Source organism: Pygoscelis adeliae, unplaced genomic scaffold (genome assembly GCF_000699105.1).
Source record: "Pygoscelis adeliae isolate BGI_AS28 unplaced genomic scaffold, ASM69910v1 Scaffold208, whole genome shotgun sequence".
Lineage (NCBI taxonomy): Eukaryota > Metazoa > Chordata > Aves > Sphenisciformes > Spheniscidae > Pygoscelis > Pygoscelis adeliae.
In genome coordinates this window covers 1,153,880-1,173,383 of record NW_008825290.1, presented here as the reverse complement: position 1 = coordinate 1,173,383, position 19,504 = coordinate 1,153,880, and the positions used below count along the sequence as shown (strand labels likewise).

At 42.7% G+C, this 19,504-nt stretch overlaps 1 protein-coding gene across 3 annotated transcripts in view; it reads right to left on the bottom strand.

The window, feature by feature from the left end:
- Positions 1 to 19,139, bottom strand: part of SLC6A6 (solute carrier family 6 (neurotransmitter transporter), member 6) — a 59,133-nt gene extending 39,994 nt beyond the window's left edge. For 2 of the 3 annotated variants that reach the window (XM_009329933.1, XM_009329932.1), the window contains exons 1-4: positions 19,083 to 19,139; positions 15,150 to 15,185; positions 12,583 to 12,648; positions 8,126 to 8,182 (exon numbers count right to left, since the gene is read on the bottom strand). In XM_009329933.1, the coding sequence (XP_009328208.1) occupies positions 8,126 to 8,182; positions 12,583 to 12,648; positions 15,150 to 15,185; positions 19,083 to 19,113 (190 nt within the window). In that variant the 5' untranslated portion in view covers positions 19,114 to 19,139. The remainder of the gene's footprint in view (positions 1 to 8,125; positions 8,183 to 12,582; positions 12,649 to 15,149; positions 15,186 to 19,082) is intronic. The other variant, XM_009329934.1, reaches the window with a different exon arrangement.
- Between the last annotated feature and the right edge of the window lie 365 nt (positions 19,140 to 19,504).

Sequence of the window (19,504 nt, the reverse complement as noted above, 5' to 3'; positions counted from 1 at the left end):
AACCCATGGATTACACATCTGAAATTTCACTGTTTAATGTCTGCTTTGGGATTACAGTAATGATCTGCTCCAAGCTTCTTATAGCCAGAGACAGGCGACCAATGCAAGATAACACCTTCCAGGAGGAGCCCTGAGGACAAATTCATCGGGGATGCTACCTCACTTAATAATCTTTAAAAATCAAGTCTTCAGAACAATGGTTTTCCAAATGCTGATGGCTGATGGAAACACGAAAATCAAAATCTGCCCGTACACACAGATATACATTTGTAAATATTTACGCATGCTAAAATGCATGCCCTGTCTTGTGTCTGAAGATCAGAAACCACAGCAAAGGAGCTACTTCTTTTTTGGTCAACGCATATAAACTTTGAATAGGGATTCAACATACTGACTGAATTGGTGACTAGAATCATAACTGAACTTTTCTTTTCTAGCTCCTTCTTCTGTTAGAGAACTACAAGCAAAGCACATACTCAGAGTGTCTCTGACCTTGCTGGGAATGCTGCCTGAGGAATGACTGTATGGCTGTACTGCTGATTTTATGGACTATTTTTGCAGCATGATGTGTACCACCACTACTTTTGCTTTCAAAGACCCTTTTCTACTAAGTTCAGCCTGTGCAGACTGCGTGTCTTGAGCTTCTCAGTGCTCTCTCCTCCTTTTCTGTCTCAATGGCTTTTGAGAGACATCTGTTTATCACATTATAATTAATTTTTCTAACCCTACTTAAGCTCATTGCCTCTTTAGACATTAACATGTCTCTTATTTTTCTGCCATTTTTTTCTTTTGTATCTTGGAAACCAAAGTCAACCTCCCTTAAAAAACTGAGCTTTCCTAAAGCTGCCAATCTATTTGTGGGTTGGTTCTTTTTTAAATTATTTTATATTCATATTCATTAATATTTCAAAATTAGCTATCCTGATTGCTGGATCTGAGCTGCTCTTCAAATAAGCAGCTTCCACTCATTGAGAGCAATGGAAAAGCTGCTATTGATTTCAACAGTAGTAGGATCAGGTCCCGAATAAAACTGCATTTATTATGTTTGGCTCATCTCCTAGGATTACTTGGAACTGTGAAAGCTGTAATTCTTGATGTTGACAGCTTTCCCTCCCTCCTGGAGCAGTGTGGTTAAGCCAATCAATACATGATTAAAATAAACAGCCCCTTGATCAAACTTACGGCTTTAGTGCAAGTCTTTCTGATCTGCAGAAGAAAAAGCCTTTATGTTTGGCAGCCCTCAAGGCCACACCAGTATCCAAAGAGCACCTGACCACTTATTGTCCTCAACTCATATCCAAGTTCCTTCTGTTTCATTGAAAAAGATACCAACGTTTTCTGAAAAATAGTACTGCTCATTTTATTGCACACGTTGCCTCTCTTCTTCTTAAAAACGCCTCTAAAAATTCCCTGAACTACATCTCACTGTTCTCTTTTGTCTTTAATGGAATCCTCTTTTTCTGATTACTTTTCCCTGGGTATGGGTAGTTATTTAAACATCTATGGGTAGTTATTTAAATATCTATCCACTTGTCCTTTCTTCTTTCTCAGTCTTCCCTCCAACTTTCACCATCTCCCTTCTCACTTCTTCGTTTCCTTTTCTTTCACTACTATGCTTTTTTTAGTCTTCTACGATTGACTGGAAAACCTGCTACTGAAAATTTTCTAGGAGCAAAATGCACTCCTTTATAAAGCTGAAGTCTATTCTGAAAGGAAAGCCCAGGGCTTAATGAAATTTCTTTTTCATCAGTTGTGGTTTGGACAAAAGGTATCTTTTTTTTCCCCCACATGCTTTTTTTCTTGCTGATGTTTCCATTCATGCTGTGCAAATGCTTCAAATAGGTACCGTGTCACAGTGCAGAGCTGTTATAAAATCCTGCATCTTTGCTCAGATTTCAGCAGCAGAAAATCTGCAGTCACGCAATACTCCAGATGCCTATTTTGTTCTACTGTGGAAGAACAAAGGAGTTACAACTAAACCCAGAACGGGAGGAAATTAAAAACTCCCTTCCCGTTGTGTGGGGTGGAAAGGAAGAGAACGAATATCCACCAACTCCAATGAGTTTCAGAGGGAACATGACCCTGACCCTAAACACAGAGGCTGAAGTGAAGATTATGCTTCCCAGCCTCAGAGGGATGGAGCCTGATTCCCCAGGGAGATGGCCCAAGGCAGCCCTGGCCTCTGCAGCGGTCAGCAAGGAAGAGCATGGGATGCAGCGAAGCAGAGGACTGGCACACTGCATCACACTGGTTATGACTCCATCTTACTGGAATCCTCTGTGGGCATAGTGTCTCCTGTATCCCAGTGAGAAACCAAACGTCCTTCACAGGAGAACCACGGTCCTCCTGCTCTGTCCCCTCCTCAAAGAAGAAAGCCCAAGGGTGACTCTTGCAAAGAGGACCACAGGGAAGGAGGGCATGAAAACAAGGGTTGGCGGAGGCCAGGAGAATGAAGGGAAACTGCTCATCCCTTGTACACTGTACTGGTAATTTTGCGCAGGAGAACATCCAGTTAACACTTGGCTTTGTCCACGTGAAGCCAACTGCTGACCTAATTTAATGCCTCCAGGTGTGCCAGCTAACAGCCTCCTGACTGTCAATAAGCTGGAAAGAGGCACCAGCTCCCTGCTGCTTTCCCTGCATACTCCCCCCACTGTACCAGCTCTCCTACTGTGAAAGTAAAAAAACCATTAATTCACTGGGTGACAGCACCTCTCGAGGCCCTCGTCTTTAAGAGAGGGCTTTAACAAAATGCAGGAGTACATCCAAGTGGCGCGGCAAGGTGATGGCTTTCCAAGCGAGATGGGCATTGCTGAAGAAGGTTCAACGAGCTGTGCACATCCTCGACTCTTCAACCACGTTGTATTCTGCAGTTATACAACTTTTGACTAAAGGAACAAGCATTTTCATATTTTGTTTTCGATTCTGAAGGTCTGCTGTTGAGTGGATTGCAATTCTCTAGTAAGTCTTGGTGTCAAGTAAACTAGTTCTACTGCCACAAATAAACCATATCAAAATCTGTAAGTGATGCCCCTCATCCTGCTATAAAAAAGCAAAAACCTTGAAGCCCACAAAGCTTATGAACTTGAATAGTCAGTGGTATGCACTGTGCCTACTGAATTTTTTGCATGTGATTAGTAACATAGATTCTGTGTGACACATGCGCAAGGTACTTACAACGCATGTTAATGTCAGACAGCAATCTCTGTGCTACGATAACCGAGCAGTGCCCCAGTACAGGGAAAAGAAACAATAAAGTAGCCATTTAGTGGAGCAAATGTGCAATAAAATGTATGAATTCATTATTTCAAAGTAATTTTTTCTTGGGGATAAATCATTCCACCCTCATCTGTTTTTTTCAACTAATTCTAAATTTAGTCTTAAATTTACTGAGTTTACCAATGCTAGTGTTCAGGGCTTTCTTTTAATTGAAGACTCTTGTACTTTTTCAGTATGTTTTCCAACTAGGTAAAAAAATAAGATTACATGTTTTTGGAAAAACAAGCGGAGTCTTCCATATCCACCAATGGCTTTGATCAGCTTCACAACCACGCTGTTGCCATACTTGTCTAGGCCACCTCCACACAAAGCCGGAGTTGTATTTTTATTGCTTCTATCCACTCATTTTAATTTAAACAATAACTGAGGACAGATTTCTATCCCACCTGTGGCAGCTGTTTAAACATGTCATACGGTACCTTATTCCCACAAATCTAGATCCCAACACCATCGGTGGTGGAGAACAATCCTCTTTCTTCTTCTTTGTTCCTGTGCCACATCTGCGTAACACCTCCTTTTTTTTTCTAGAATACATTAATGGAAGGAAGAGCTGTGCAACACGGCACCATGGGTGGAAAATGGCCAGCCAGCTTGTACCAGGACAACAGCTATTACATGCACGTGATCAGCAGTGTTAGCCCCAGTACAGGGCTATAAAGTCTGAGAAGGTTACGAAGCCGTGAGGACAGAGCCGTGAGCTCTATACTTAATGATAAGAGTAAGCTACTTTTGATTTCAGTCTTGACTTCTCCTTCATGCTGACAGTAATTATCTGTGAAAATATGAATCAGTGACGGAAATGAGCTGTAGACTTTTAAGATGTGGAGCTAAGGTGGAGCAGCGACCCTCGCCGCTGCACCGCGGTACTTGGGTGACTACAGTGCTCGGCCAGGGCACCACTGCTCACAGGCCTTCAGCCATCAGATTTCCTAAGCACCCTGAGGTTTAATTTACTGTTGTTGTTTTCTTTCCTCCAAGAAAAAAAATGGAACAGAAACTTCAAGCATATGAAGTTTCACACAGGAAATGAAATCGAAACTACTGATAAGGCAGAGCGAAAGAGAGCGCGGGGGGTTTCTGCAGAGGATATGCTAAAAGAAGAAGTGGCAAAGCTGATGAACAAGCTCACAGAGAGCGCAACTTTGCAAAACAGGTCGGTGAACTGTAGACTTTCACACACACACAAAAAAAGCGAAGCTGTGTAGACACTATGGTATTTATTTGCTTTCATGCAGCTGGTGCCAGGTGCTGGCTTGCACGCCTTGGACACTGGCATTTTTTGTTCAATCCAAGAACAGCCTTGGCTCGGTCTCCAGCTGCAGCTCCGTCCTCTGAGCTTCCACGGCTGGCCGGAGCCACTCACCGTGCTCCTGGAGGACATTTCAGAAGGAATACTGCTACGTCCTACAGGCCTCTCAATGGGCGTTATTTGATCAAAAAATCACAGATTTTTGATCGCTACCCATCTGTTTTGAAGGTCTGAGTTGGAAGTAAAACCTTTGGTATTGACCACTAAACCAACATGCTTTTAAACATCACATGATTGAGGCCGATTCCCAGTCAGAAGCATATTTTCAGTTCGCTTTCGCCACGGACCTCTGACGTCAGCTTTCACATACCGAGAGCTGCGCTCATTTTTATGTCAAGAGATATGAAAACGAAATGGCGCCAGAACAAATACTTCACTTCTCCAAGGAAACTAACATGTAAACCACTTCGGCATACCACGGTCTGCAAAGTGCAGAGCACACACCAAGCACAAACAAAACCCTGATCCCACACACTACTTGGACAAAAGCCCCACCGAATTCACTCTGGAATCGCTGTCTCCGAAGGGAATTTCGTAAGAGCAAGGCTGACTCCAATACAAGAAACAAGTACCTGCAATCCCACCTTTATACCAGTGTCAATCCCGCAGGCTACAGGTACTTGCTTTTCTGTTGGCTTTTGCAGGTAAGCATCCCCAAGTATAGCATGACAGTATATGAACAGCCTGAGTATTTTTCTCCATCTCTTTTCTTTTCAAACAAATGCCAGCTGATGGTTTTCATTGCAGGTTGCTTTTATAGTCCTAGCTTGTCTACTGTAAACTTAACCTACTCCTGTTGACCAGTTCAGAGGCGCAGTTCATAAAGCTGAACAGTTGAGGATCTTTCTTAGTGCAATTTCATCTAAGCAAACACGCTTACACTAGATACCAATGTGGCACGTTAACCTTTACTATCCAAAGCTGTTTTCATCATGACTACAATTGTTTTTCTTTTTTTTGTGTGTGTGCAAAAGCTAATTACGGACAGGTGGGAAACTGTTTGCAGTTCTACCATAAATGATGGGTACGTGACAAACAGCTGAGATATAGCCATAAAAACACTCCATATGTAAACTCATGTTAGAAAGCGAGAGAACTTCCTTTGGCTTACTTTTCTGGATTTTTGTAAGGAGGTGACCTGCATACAAGAGCTACATGACCTGATAGTTTTGCAAAAGGAGAAACCTAGGTGATTCAAAGTCAGATGTATTGCTTTAAATTCCTCATGTGAATATTATCTGTCTATTAAATATGACTTTTAATTTATAGCTTGTGTACTGCAGGAAGAGTGGAGCAGAAGGGACCTTCAACCCTACTAAGCAACAGTATCTTCTGCTACTATATTCCCTCTACACAGCACGACACCTTTTTCACATTTGAAAGATCAACCCTCTACATCTTTTATGGAGGATCTGTATGAGGAGAGAAAATTGATGTGGTTACAGAAGAGGGAGGGCAGCAGTCACTAGAAAAAGTATATGAAAGCAAGTCTGTCCTGTTAAATCTTGATTTTAGAATCCTGCCTTGCATAAAAAGGGACAAAAAAAGGCTTTAGGTTGCTCATATTTAGTCTTTCCTCAATCCACTACGGTAGCCCCATTTGTAACCTTTATTTTTGACAAAGCCTGATGGGAAATAATGTGTTTGCATAAGCAATATACTTCTTGCTGATAAAGGAGAGATATGGAGAAAAATCACCTTATCTTGGCAGAGTTGAAAGAGCAACCCTATAAAACTATGCCTGTATTTCTTTTTTCTAGCAATTGGGAGTTTCTTTTCTTTTTTTCTCTATAATAGCTAGATCATCGTTGAAAATTCCCTAGACTGATATGGTGAATCTGAGTGTGGTTTTGCTTTCTTTCGGCACAATTAAAATAACATTTTCTGACCAAGGGCATTTTTTGGCTAGCGTATCATAGAATCATAGAATCATTTAGGTAGGAAAAGACCTTTAAGATCATCAAGTCCAACTGTTAACCTAACACTGCCAAGTCCACCACTAAACCATGTCCCTAAGCACCACATCTACACGTCTTTTAAACACCTCCAGGGATGGTGACTCAACCGCTTCCCTGGGCAGCCTGTTCCAATGCTTGACAACCCTTTTGGTGAAGAAACTTAAGGCATTTGGCTGGGAGTAGATGCTCTGTGCAGCATTAACTCCCTCACGTGGTTAGAGCCGCATGAGGAAACCAGCACGTAATGGCAGAGCGAGGGCAGTTGGTGACTCGCTAAATTCTGAATACCCCACAGCTCTCTTCAAGGGTGAAGAAATATGGGATTTGTAACTGAAAATTTTTCCTTTTCAGGAAAAAAGTGATTTTTACTTTTTAAATACTTATCGTCCTGATATAATCATGCATCAAACTCTTCAACTGATAACTTCAATTGGCACTTAATGAAGATCTGAATACATCTCAAGTGAAATCCTGGTAAAAATTCCAACTAATTTCAGAGATACCCAAATTTCACCTACTAATCTCATCTGAGGTTACCATTTACATCTTGATTTCGATCCCACGTGAGTAAAACCACTGTAACTTCATTGACCTTCAGGAGGTCGCTCCTGTTCTATGCTGGTATGAATGAGAATGACTCCAATGGGGAGTGAGGAGTTAATGACACACATAGCACCACAGCTGAATCAGAACAGGAACTGGGTATTAAACAGAACCATAAAATAATTTAGGTTAGAAGGGACTTCTGGAGGTCACATAGCCCAACCTCTTGCTCAAAGAAGGGCCAACATCAAAATCAGACTAGGTTGCCAATGGCCTTATCTGGTCAAGCTCTGAAAAACTCCAAGACTGTACAATCTCGGAACAACCTGTCCCTCTCCTTCACTCCTCTCAGGGTGAACAATTTTTCCTTGTAACCAATCTGAATTTCCCTATCGGACAAAGAAAGAAGGTGAGGAGGAAAAGGGATAAGAGGATTAACGCAAAATGACAACACAATACTGAATGGAAGGCTCAATCCTCATATTCTGATACTGCACGCATACAATACAACAGTTGGAAAGGAAAAGATACAGAGGGTGTGCGCGGTGAGTGACAAATGGGTAAGCTCCAGGTTAAGTGCAAAATAAGCAACAGTCCCTGGTGGCAGCATATCAGACGATACTCATTTTACTGTCAGAGTAAAAACATATTCCTTTAAGAAAATAAAAAAAAAAACCCACTGAATGTTACAATGCATGCCAAGCAATTATTGCTTTCCACAATGTGTCCTGTGACTCACTGAGCCACAATAAATTGGCATATGGTGCTCATTCAGGGTATATAACTCACACATTTGCAATAGCTCTAAAGAGCTAATAGTTACTTGGACTGTAGTTAATTTTGGGGGTTTTTTATTTCCCTGTGGCAATGCAATAAATGTCATGCTTATTATTGTATTATTATTATTTTTAAAAAATAATAATGTTTTTTAGTGGCAGACAAGTGTCATTAACGCCTGAAATCCCTTGTATGCTAGGGAAATCAATTCAGACAACCTCTGGCATGCGAAAGCACATAAATAATTGGTAAATACTACCTGTGGTCTTCTGGGTCCAGATTTGCCTGATGCCAAGAGCAATCAACTCCTTTTTGGCTGCAAAGGATAGGAGGTCACTCAATACCTCGCAGAAGGCACTCAGTACCTGGCAAAAATCAAGCTTTCTGTGTGCCAGCACCCCATGAAAGAGCAAACCCTGAAGCGCATATGACAGAAATGGTTCTCTTCTCTTATGAGGGAAGGCAACCTCCTCGAGAGACACAGAGCCAGCTCTCTATAAGGTGCCAAATACTCTTCCTGCCTGGGCAAGGTGCACTTCCTATGCTTACCCCGCTTAAAAACCAGCTCTAACTCTCTTATCGAAGGAGAAAAAAAAAACCACAACAAAGCATCTGTCTTTCAGTGAGTCTGCCCAAGAGCAGGAGTAGACTGGAAATCCAGTTTTTATTATTAATAAGGCATCAGAGATGCTTAAAAGCAGGGATCAAGCAGCGGCAGAAGAACCTGAACCTGTGTGCAATTACAAGAAAATTCTTCTCCTGTAATTAAGATGACTCAAATGAGCCCGGGTTACACCATGACTTATGAGTACGATGAAGAGAATATGGCTTCAGAGTGCTAATGGAGCTTTCTATCATACCAAGATGATTTAATGGGGGGGGGGGAATCCTATATAGACAAGGTCTACACTTATATACATTTGAAATAAGTCTACTGAAGCCAGTGCTATTCATTAGCAAAAAGTGGATCAGTAAGATAGAAGTGGACCACAGGGATTTTGCCCACATAGGGACTCAGAGTTACAGCAGAAGTGCCACGGGTTTCAAGGTTAGCAGGACTGACTCCTGAAAAAGGGGGTCTGACTTTAATCCTGTTTATACAATGATAACGCAATAGCAATGCTACTGGAATCAACAAAGCTATGCTGGAGTAAATCAGCTGAGAATTAGATCCTGAATTTGTATGTCTTTGCAGCTAATTTCACAGGTATTAAACAACACTAATGTCTCAAAATGTGACTTGGAAAGAAAAACATAAATAACCCTCTCAGCCCACAGCTCTATTGCTCTCTGATCCCGGAGGAGGCAATTATTCCCTCAGTGATGTTCTGTACAGGCCAAATACAATGACTGCCAATACAAATATTTTGTTCCTGGGTTTTTGCTTTATAAAATGTAAATTTGAACTGTGTGGCCTCAGGTGTTTTCTTCAGTGCTTAACACAACAGGTTCCAAACGGTGACCGGGGAATATGGCCATGACCTTAGCATGAACGGCAATGCTGAATAACGACCTGCTCTGCCTATTTCCTCACCTTCAATCTCCTGAACTGTTTAATTGTGTGGAAGACAGTTGAAATTGTGCCTGAATTAAGACTGCCAGTGTCCGACCTGTGCTCTTTTACTGTTATTCTCTAGAGTCTTTGCTACTGCTCGCAAAATATTCTCCATCTCCTCAGAAATATCTTTGATTTATTAACACGTTTGTGGCATCTCGATTACCTATCTTCCTCGAGGAATGTGCTCGAGAAAGTGCAGAAGTACATAAAAATTAAGTATAGCTTAGACCTTTTTCCAATCAAAAGTGGTATTCATCTATGCAGAAATGTCAAAGTCTTCATTTCATCCAAGAAGAAAAAACCAGTGTTTAGCTAATAGCCACCTTCTCCTCAATACAAAGACCCTCCTTCCAGAGAAGGAAATGCTTTGTCCAGATCCCATACACTCATTCTCTTGTTGGTTAATTCATGACAGTGTTAGCTAGATTTTCTTTATAGGGTATTATTTGTAGCTGCTGTTTTCATGAAGCAGCTGTAATAAACAATATGTACCTTTTTAAATTGCTTGAAATAATTAGGGTTGTTAAATTTGGACTCTGAAAGAACCTACTGATTTCTCTATTTTTTTTAATAAATACGGAAGCTACAAAGCGATCTACCACCACCACTCAGGCTTGGGCCAGAACAGTATGCGCTCCATATACTATCCAAAATGTGTTTTGGATGAGGAAATAATCTAAGTTCTCCAAACAATCTTTTAAAAGTAAATGATAGTTGTGCTGAATTGTTTTAACAACTACACTGGGTGTTATACTTCCCCAGCCTAAACTCAGAAAGGACTTCTTTTTATTCCTATTCTGGTCTATACAGCTGCAAATGGGCACCCTGGATCTGGATCACGCTGGTAAGCTCAATCAGAAGTAGGACCAAAACTGAGACCCAGACCAGATTTTTGCAGCTGACTTCCTGGCTTGACGATTTATACTGCATCCAACTATTATAAAAGCCCTGACCCATGTCAGGCATTCAAATACCAAACTCGGAGCTTGTGATTTGCTCTCATCTGCATCATTTACTTTTTCCACTCATTCCCCCTCAACCACAGCTTGCTGTATTGACAGTTCAGATACTTATTTAAAATAAGTACACACAATGCCCTCTCCAACCCCGTTTGGCCATTTCACAGCTACTGCTGCATTTCAGAGCCTGATCCAACAAACCTGTTTCATGACAGCACCAAACAAACATCCTCTAAAAAGGTTTTCACTCGCAAATGGGGGGGGGGGTTTGTTTGGTCAGTTTTGTGATTCATCAGCCTTACAGTATTTTTCTTGGTGCGGGTACCACCATCCTGGCAGTTCAGGTTTCCTCAGTGCAATGGGAAAGACAAGATGCAATACCAGGGGCCACGACAGAACTTAGCCTTAATGGTTCTACAAGAGCGGACTGACGTTGAGCAGACGTTCAGCTGACTACAACCCCAGAAGAGGTGAGGAAAAGATGATCTGCTGTGGGAAAGATCACATCATGCCATGCATAGAAGAGATACAGCAACAATAATATACTAACCGTTTAACGAGAAAAGGTACAAAATGAAGACAAGGAGAAGGCTAAACCTGACAGTTTTTACATTATGAACTTTCATAACTAGAGGAAGGAAAAGTTAGGGAAGGTATGCAAACAAGAATGATGGAGCTGGGAAAGGAGTCTGGAGTAATGTGCAGAAGACAGTTGTAATAGGCATCAAAATATAAAATTGTAAGTACTTCTTTGCTCCATATATGATAAAACAGTAACAACTTCTATGTAAATGATAAAATCCCAGGGCATTAAAATAAATACATAGGCATGCTGTCTTAAATCATTCCTGGGTAAAATAAGTAAGTGGCATGCAATGGGACGGGGATTTACTGCTAGGAAGTATAAAGCCCTACATCTCAGGAGAGCAGTGACATTGCCTGAGGAGCAGCTTGTTGCAAAGCCGTGAATCCAAGAAAGATCTAAAGGTAAGATTAGCCAAGTAACAGAGTTTCTCTGTGTGATGCTGCTGAGTGATGCAGGAGAAAGGTCAAAGGCTAAGCTATTTCTGGATGTATACATATGAGGAGATGATATGGAAATCTAAAGCACAATGCTATGTCAAAACAGCCACAGTGGATATAGTATGAGCTGTTCAAGTCTCCACAGATTAGAAAGGAGATAGAAAAATTAAAGGAAATACAAATAAGGACAATAAAAATGATCTAAGGAGAGAGTAAGAGAGTTAAATTAATATGGTCTATACATGAGAAGACTCCTGGGCTGAGATCCAGCTATAAATACCTTCAAGGTACTGTGTGTAGAGGAAGGTAATTAATCTAGCTCAAAAGATAGTAGGACAAGAAGCAATTGCTTGAATTTAGGAATGGAAAAATTCAGGATATATAATAAGAAAAAGTTATTTGAAGAGACACATCTGCTCAACAGGGCAGACTCCCAAGGTGGTAGCCAAGGCACACTTACTGTATGCAACCAAGAACAGGTTGAATAAGGAAAGGGCTCTGGGAAATGCTGCAGTCACAGCTTTTTACAGTCCAAAGAGATCACCGCAGTCCAACTTATCGATCTTTTAGTCTCTTTCTTTATGGGTTATCTGAAAGACTGCTCCTCTATTCAAAAAAACCCAACACCCAAACTTATATCCATGTAGTGACAATACATCCACACCAGAAATGGGGGTGTGCAGCACTCCGATGTGCAACGCAGGTAATGGCAAACCTCTCTAACTCTCTTCTGGCTATTCAGTGGTGTGCGCAACGTGAGTCTGCTGGGTGCCGGGCAGGACAGTGTCAGCAGAACAAAAACTGCTGACCCAACTGGCAGATTATTCTGAGTATCTCAACACCAAGGTCAAAGGCTGAAGTGGGAACTACCTCTTGTGATACTCGTGGTCTTCCCCAGCCTTGTGTTAAGAGATCCTGCACAGAAGCTTTTAATGTCACTGCATAAATTTTGTACTTTGATTTACGATTAGCTGAAAACCAACACTAGCAGTACTTAACAATCCTCAGGAGCTCTAAAATACACTTGCATTAAGAAAATAAAATAAAAATCCCAAAACATTTGCAACAGGCCTTACAATTTTCAATGACAAATGGGTATACACAAACGTGAGGAATATAAAACCCAAGTACCGTTATACCCCCCCCTTAAACATATCCCATCCCAACTGCACTCACCAATCGGGACTTCTGTCCCCTCCTCAATGTAGATGGGCAGTGGTGATTCCTCCATAGGATGAGGCACTGATGGAAAGTAATGAATTGTGGTAGTATTTGTCGCAAAGTGACTACAATAAGACGGTCCCTTTCTTATCATTACAACTACGTATGGCTGGTTACTGTCACAAGGAGTCCTTTCTCAAAGCGGTCACCTCCTGTCACGGTGACCAGTCCAAGTCACAGTCCTGAGGGGTTAATCCTGACCGAGCATTCACTGCCACAGGAATCAACCCCCTCTGAACGGGGCCTGGGAGAGGTCCCTGTCCTGGACGCTTCACGATCCTGCCGTTTCGCTATAGCCTTGCTATTCCCATCCCTGGAGTTTAACTCTCTTTTGGAAACTCACACAGTTGAAGAAGCCAAGGGGAGCCAATGCACAGACAGGCACAAATAGAGTTATCGAGTCAAAGTCGTAGTATTTCATGCACAGAACCAGAAGAGAGAGGCTCTGATGCTCAAAGCTTGCCGTTAGCTGTTGAAAAGCCACAGCAGGTGATGGAAGGCTGCACTGCAAATGGCTTCTGGACCACAAACTTTTCATTACTCATTCATTTTGGAGTGTAAGTATTGGACTTAGGAAGCTCCCCATTATTTGTTTGTGATACTGAAATCTCCAGACAAAACTCTTCAGATCTGCGCTGCACGCTTATTCTGCAGTTTCCAGACACCATACAGACACTGCTGTAGGGTTTGTCTGTTTGGGTTCTTCTCTATTTGGGAGCTTCTTCCCTTAAAGGTGGTTTTGTTGCACTATTTCCCATTTAAAATCTCTGGGAAGCATGTACTTCACAGGCTTTTCAAGAGGTTTGAACTTCCTACAGTAGAATGAAATAATAATGAGCTACAAATGTTGAAAATGGTCATAATCAAAAGCCTTCTGGAATTTTTCCTTCTCTGTTACTTTTTAAAAATGGTGATTTACCTTCTCAAAGATAGGATTCCAGCTGCAGGGAAGGAGGATTCTTTAATCCTTTGTGGGGTGTCTTTCACTAACTACTGGCTTTTTGTTTTCTTTTGAAAGATTGTCTTATGATATCCATAAAACCAGCCAAAGAACACTTGTGGTTTAAAGCTATTAAATAAAGCGTCTTACAACGTTTCTGCTAGAAACACAACAGAATAAAGAGTGTTTTCAACAGATGCTTGACTAGCAATGGGCTTAATATAAACCCCACACTGGTGCTTTGTGGGGTGCAAAGGGCTGCCAGTTCCCTGCCTTTACCTAAGCCCACCCCTCGCTCACGTGGAAGACGAAGGGAAGCACAGGGGGGAGGAAGAGCAGAACACGGTTGCCTACAGAACTACCGTACAAGCCACAGAAATCATGGTCTACCAGGGCGCCTTGCGCAAGCCACTTTTATCTAGAAGCTGAACTAACATTCCAGCTCAACAATAGCAAAAAAACATTTGTTACCACACGGCGTTTTGCTACATATTAACCAGCAGTTGCTACGCAAGCGTAATGGAGTGCTGCAATTCCAAGATATATGTTATTTTTCCCCCCCAAAAATGCTGACTTATGGGAAATCAGCCTGAGGTGAGCGCTCGTGGGCTTGCCATGCCACTGGACGCAGTACATGCTTGGAAGTTATGCAAAGCGGGCCCTGCATTGGGAACAATGCAGTCATTTTCCTTGCTAAGCCAATTTTGCATTAAGGCAATGAGAGTCTTCATCTATGCAGCCCCTTAAAACATTTAATCAGATTTATGTACTAGGAAGAAACACCAGAGCAGAGCTTCCTATACTACTCAAGAGCTTTCAAATCTGAGATCTGCAAGCAAACCAGGTCACTAGATGGTGTGGAAAAAAACTTGTATTTTTATGACGTGCAGCTTTCTTGGTCCCATGAAGAATACTGTACCGGGCTCACCCAGACAGAGCAGTCAGTCTGGAGCCAAATGCTTTCACAAAACATTTGCAACAGTATTCACCAATGGCTGGTGGCATTTACACTTATTTTAATGGGTATCACCATAAGTTGTAGAAAAGGCCTGAAATACCTATATGCTATTTGAGGCCAAATACGCGTATACACACTCTCTCTTACCCAGACGTATACATGCACACACTAGTACACATGCACGCAAACAAATGGCTCTATAGGCAGAACTTGGATTTTGTAGGATCCAAGGCAGAGAAGCTGACTCTTGTCACAGGGTTTGGGACTCAGGGACTCTGGGGTGCTAAAACGAGCTCTCACTTACGGGACTCCTCTGCTTTGGGCAAACCACTTTAATATTATCCCTCCAGGATTTACACACCAACTTTACGGGCATGCTGCTTAAATGTCTGCTTAAAAGTGCTTTGCAATGGTTTCTAAATTCTGCAGTGATATGCACAGAAGAACTGCACAGGTAGATTTAAGATAACAGTTGCTGAGCATTATTACTGTGTAACTACAGCCTATTTTTACATGCTCTATACTTGGTTTCTATGAACAGATGGTAAATGTTCAGTATTTGAACATTTTAATGAGCTTTATAACCCTTTTTTAATTTCATAAACAAGCATAAATAACACTTACATGAAGAAGAGTCTCTCCTGAATGGATTTTCTCTTCCTGTTTGGAAAAAAAAAAAAGAGAAAAAGAAAAGGAAAAAAATATTTTAAAGGAAAAAAATGGGTCTAGCAAGATAAGTCAGACATGTTTCAATGTTATCATGCATAGCGTTTTCTGAATTTCATCAGCATGAACTTATATTTTGAAGAACATCAAGACACTGAACGTAGTACCAATGCCAAAACAGGAGATCATTTCTCACCTGTTACATTCTATGTAAAACATCAGAAAAAATTTGCCTATATCTGTCTCAAGAGCAAGGAAATTACACTGCAGCAGTAAAATAAAACGCAAATGCCATGTGATCTGAAGCAAGGAAGAAAGAACTTTTAACTACATTCCAGCTCACTGATAACCCTGTGGTTCAACGTATGGGTTGCTCTCCTACCTACGGGCAGCCTACCTACACCAACACCCTAAAGCAGGGCACTCCTGCTGCGTTTTGGCACAGAGTAATCATTTTTCCACGCCAGCACTCAAGCACTGACTGCATTCAAACCCAGGTCTGGCAGCCACGGCAGCGAAGGCGTTCTTCGAGGCTGTGACCATTCTGGGCAACAGAGAACCACAACAGGAAACCCAGTAACTGCTAAAATGCATAAGCCTTCCCAACAGCCCATGGGGCTTAACAGCCATCCTCCTGCGGCCCCATGCCACCCGCCCTGCTGCCTCCCACCTAAAGCTCACTGGCAGGACGTGGATTTGATTCACGCTCCCCTTCCACCAACCCAGCTGGTGGGTTTGGTGGATGCTCTTGGAGCAGGGTTTAGGGTCGGCACTGAGCAGCTTTTTGCTTGTGTAAATCTAGACACATTGGAAAAAAAGAGAGAGACTGATATAAATACAGAAGATGCTGTAGGACACCAGCCACAGTTTCAGAGTCACAGACTGGCAGCATGGTAGCCCTTCCAATAGCAGTTTTAGGGGAAAAAAAGAACAATGAAGAGTGGCAGTTTCACTTAATTTCTACCACATTATCTTATATCAATATTAGCTACTCTGTAAGCAATTTAAAGGGCATTGCCTAGAGTTTAGATGCCTTGGGATGATACTCAGCTAGCACAAATCAATTAAATCCATGGCACTACAACAGCTGAGGATTCAAGTAAATATGCATGTATGGAAGAAATTCAACCAATACTAAATCACTGCATTTTCATCCTCACGCTTTTCTTCCGAATGCCAAGGACCCAATCCTGCAAGCAGCCCCACCCAGAGTGGCATTAGAATAAACTTGAGTTCTGTGTACGGAGCACTTAGGGGACTGGACTCAGGATTACTTTAAAAAACATAACCCTGATTGATTCTGGTCACGTAAATTAAGTTAGTGATGAGAAGAAGTCGAAGGCACTAATCCTACTGGGTAATCTATTCAAAGCTGCACTTCTTAAATGATCTACAATTTATTAGTATGACCAATCAAATAAGCATTACTTGCAAAAGGCTTTAACTACCATGGCTTTCCCATCCATTTTTATGTGTTGTAATATGGTTAAATTTAAAAGAAACAAATCAGCATAATCTTTTCAGAGTCATTTGCCAGCATGATTAAAAGCCTGGGTAGGGCACCGCTGTAGAAACTCCCCTTACTGGTGGAACTGGCAACATTGCCATAGGGGCATTAGGGCAACATTGCCCTGTTGCCCGTTGGGGCAAAACTATAGGGCATTGGAAAATCTAGAAGGGGCAAAATTAAAATAATAGGGGGTTGCTGCTGAGTCGTGAGGTGCATTGATGAAAATCCTGGGAGCATCACTGCCCAGGAAACACGGCAGCCTGCTGAAGGGCTTGTGCCTGAGAGTCTCTTTGGAAACACCCAGCCCACAGGACTTGGCTATCTGCCACTAAGATGTAGCTCAGTCTTGGTTAGGCAGAGTATTGATTTAAGGAAAACTCATTGAAATATTTGCAACAATTAGCTGTAAGACAAGATCCTCCCCGAGGCTGCTCAAACAGAACTGCGCTCAGGCACGGGAGGCGTCCCAAGCACCGTGCAGCAAGAGTAAGCCAATCTAAAGTGTCTTCATGTTTTTCCATGACAATGTTGCACCTCTTTTCATACGGCGTTTCAGACAGACTGAAGCCTCCTCCCACAGCCCAAACATTTCACCTCTGACATTTAAGAAACCTCCAGGCAACCCACCCAAAAGCTACAAATTAGTGACTACCAACAAAGAGTAGCATGACAAATTTTGCTCCTGGTTACAGGAAACTAAAATAAAATACAAATTGGTAGCATTTGAAGCATTCCAAATTCCTACTGGGTTCTAGACTAATATCCCTAAACAAACAAACAAAAAAAGCCAGGATTTTGATCTAGCACCCCCAAGCATGCAACCACCTTCTCGGTACCTCCAAATACCACAGTGCCATCTGCAATCTCCTGCTTTATGCAAAGTATGACAGAACATAACCCTAGCACCGCACGGTAGAAGAAGCAGGTCAATAAATTAAAGCAAGAAGCGGCCTTTCCTCTCGCGGCCCGCCCGCTGGCTGGGGGTCTGGGTCCCGCCCCACCCGCGGGGCAGCACTGGGACCCCACGGAGAGGGAAAGGTGTCTGTCGCCCTCCAGTGGGTGCAGCCTCAAAGCAGCCCAAACCGTGGGAGAGGTGGGAAGGGGAAAGAACAGAGAAGGTGAGATGCAGGCAAATGAAGAGAAGAGGGAAAAAAAAAATATGCAAAGCAGAGAAGAGACAGTTGAAGAGGAAACACGAAGATGCTATCTCTGAAGGTGCCAAAAATAAAGTTTCCAGTGTCAGTCTAACCAGGGCAACAAAGACATCCTCCCGCCACACTTGTGCTTCAGCCTCGACTTACGCCGGGCAAGGGACACCATCACGCTGCTGTCTGCCTCGGCTGCGCACACATTTTGCTTTAAAAAGACCCAACAACCTTCAGGGAAATCTTTCCGTAATACTCGAGCAAAGGTAGGCAATGCCAAAAAGCAGTCAGCTCGCCCAAATGCAGAGCCAGAGGTAAACACCCGGCTGTCAAAAACCGTCAGGGTTTTCACCAAAGCCTCTCCCCTCCAAATTCCACAGCAGCAGGTTTTAATGGGCTGATTTACCCTCAAACCCAAAGCCATAAAATCTAAACCGGTAGCAACTGTCATCCGAGCCCTGAATCACACAGCCGATGACACATCCCCCGATCAGGGCTGCCTCACTTTTTTGCTAGTCCAAAACTCGAAACATTTTGACATGCAAGCAATAAAAAAAAAAAAAAATTGCAGTTACCAGAATAGCACTGTCAACGTAACCAGCTCCTCTCGGCACATTTTCTTAATGCCTTTCCCAATACGGTTAAAAAAATGGGAACTAACCAAAAAACTCCATCTTTACACCTTGGCACAAACCGTGCTGGAATATGTGTGGGGTTCTATTTCTTTGTGTTTATCTGGATCCTGTCCCACTACTTTTTTTTGTCGGTGCTTTCCTTTAAATGTAGCTCTTATTAAACAGCAGAAATCAGCTTTTACAATTTCTAAATACAAAGTTTTGCCACTCTCGGAGCTGCCTAAGGAAAACACAGCTTGCCTTCTGTTTCATAAATAACACATACTCTGCACATTTCTTCGCCTGTGTGAAATAAATTCTCCCATGTTCTTATATGGAAACCTTGCAAGTCCTCCCACGTGCCGCCTGTTACAGTATCAGTCAGAGATGGGCATTCATTATCTTAAAGCCAGTGGGTGAATTTTGGATCCAAGTTACCCTGAGACGAACCCAGAATTATCGCCCCTTCGCACCAAGCTGAGCTCGGTAACCTGCCCTGTGCGGTCCCCGCGTTTTTCTTCCAAGCCCCAACCACAACTTTGATTTCAGCATACCAAGGATCAACAAAATAAAAGGAAAACGAGGGGGGGAAAAGGAAGAAGCAGCCAGCGGTATTACCCACCAGGTAGGCCCATTAGCATCAGATGTAGCATTGCCTGTACCAGCCTCTTCACTTGAGGTTAGCGCACCGCAGCCAGAAAAAATACAGCAGGGAGGGGTGGGAAGGCGAGAGAAAAAGGGCAAAAATAGCCTGGGAGAGAAGCGTGCTCCGTAGATGTGCTGGAGGGCCGCCAGCAAGTGGGTAATTGCTGCAAACTGTTATCGCGAAAAAAAGTTAACGCAAGGTGGGGGGATGGGAGGGTGAAAATAACCGCTGGGGGAGAAAAAAGCCCGCAGGGGTAATGAGACAGCTGGGGAGGAGGGGGGATTGAAAGCAGAACGAATAAATAAATAAATGGAGGAGGGGAAGGGAAGGAGCGCCCGGGGGCACCCCGAGGCGGCGCGGACAAAGGGAGGACGCCGCCGCCGCCCCCCGCCCGGCCC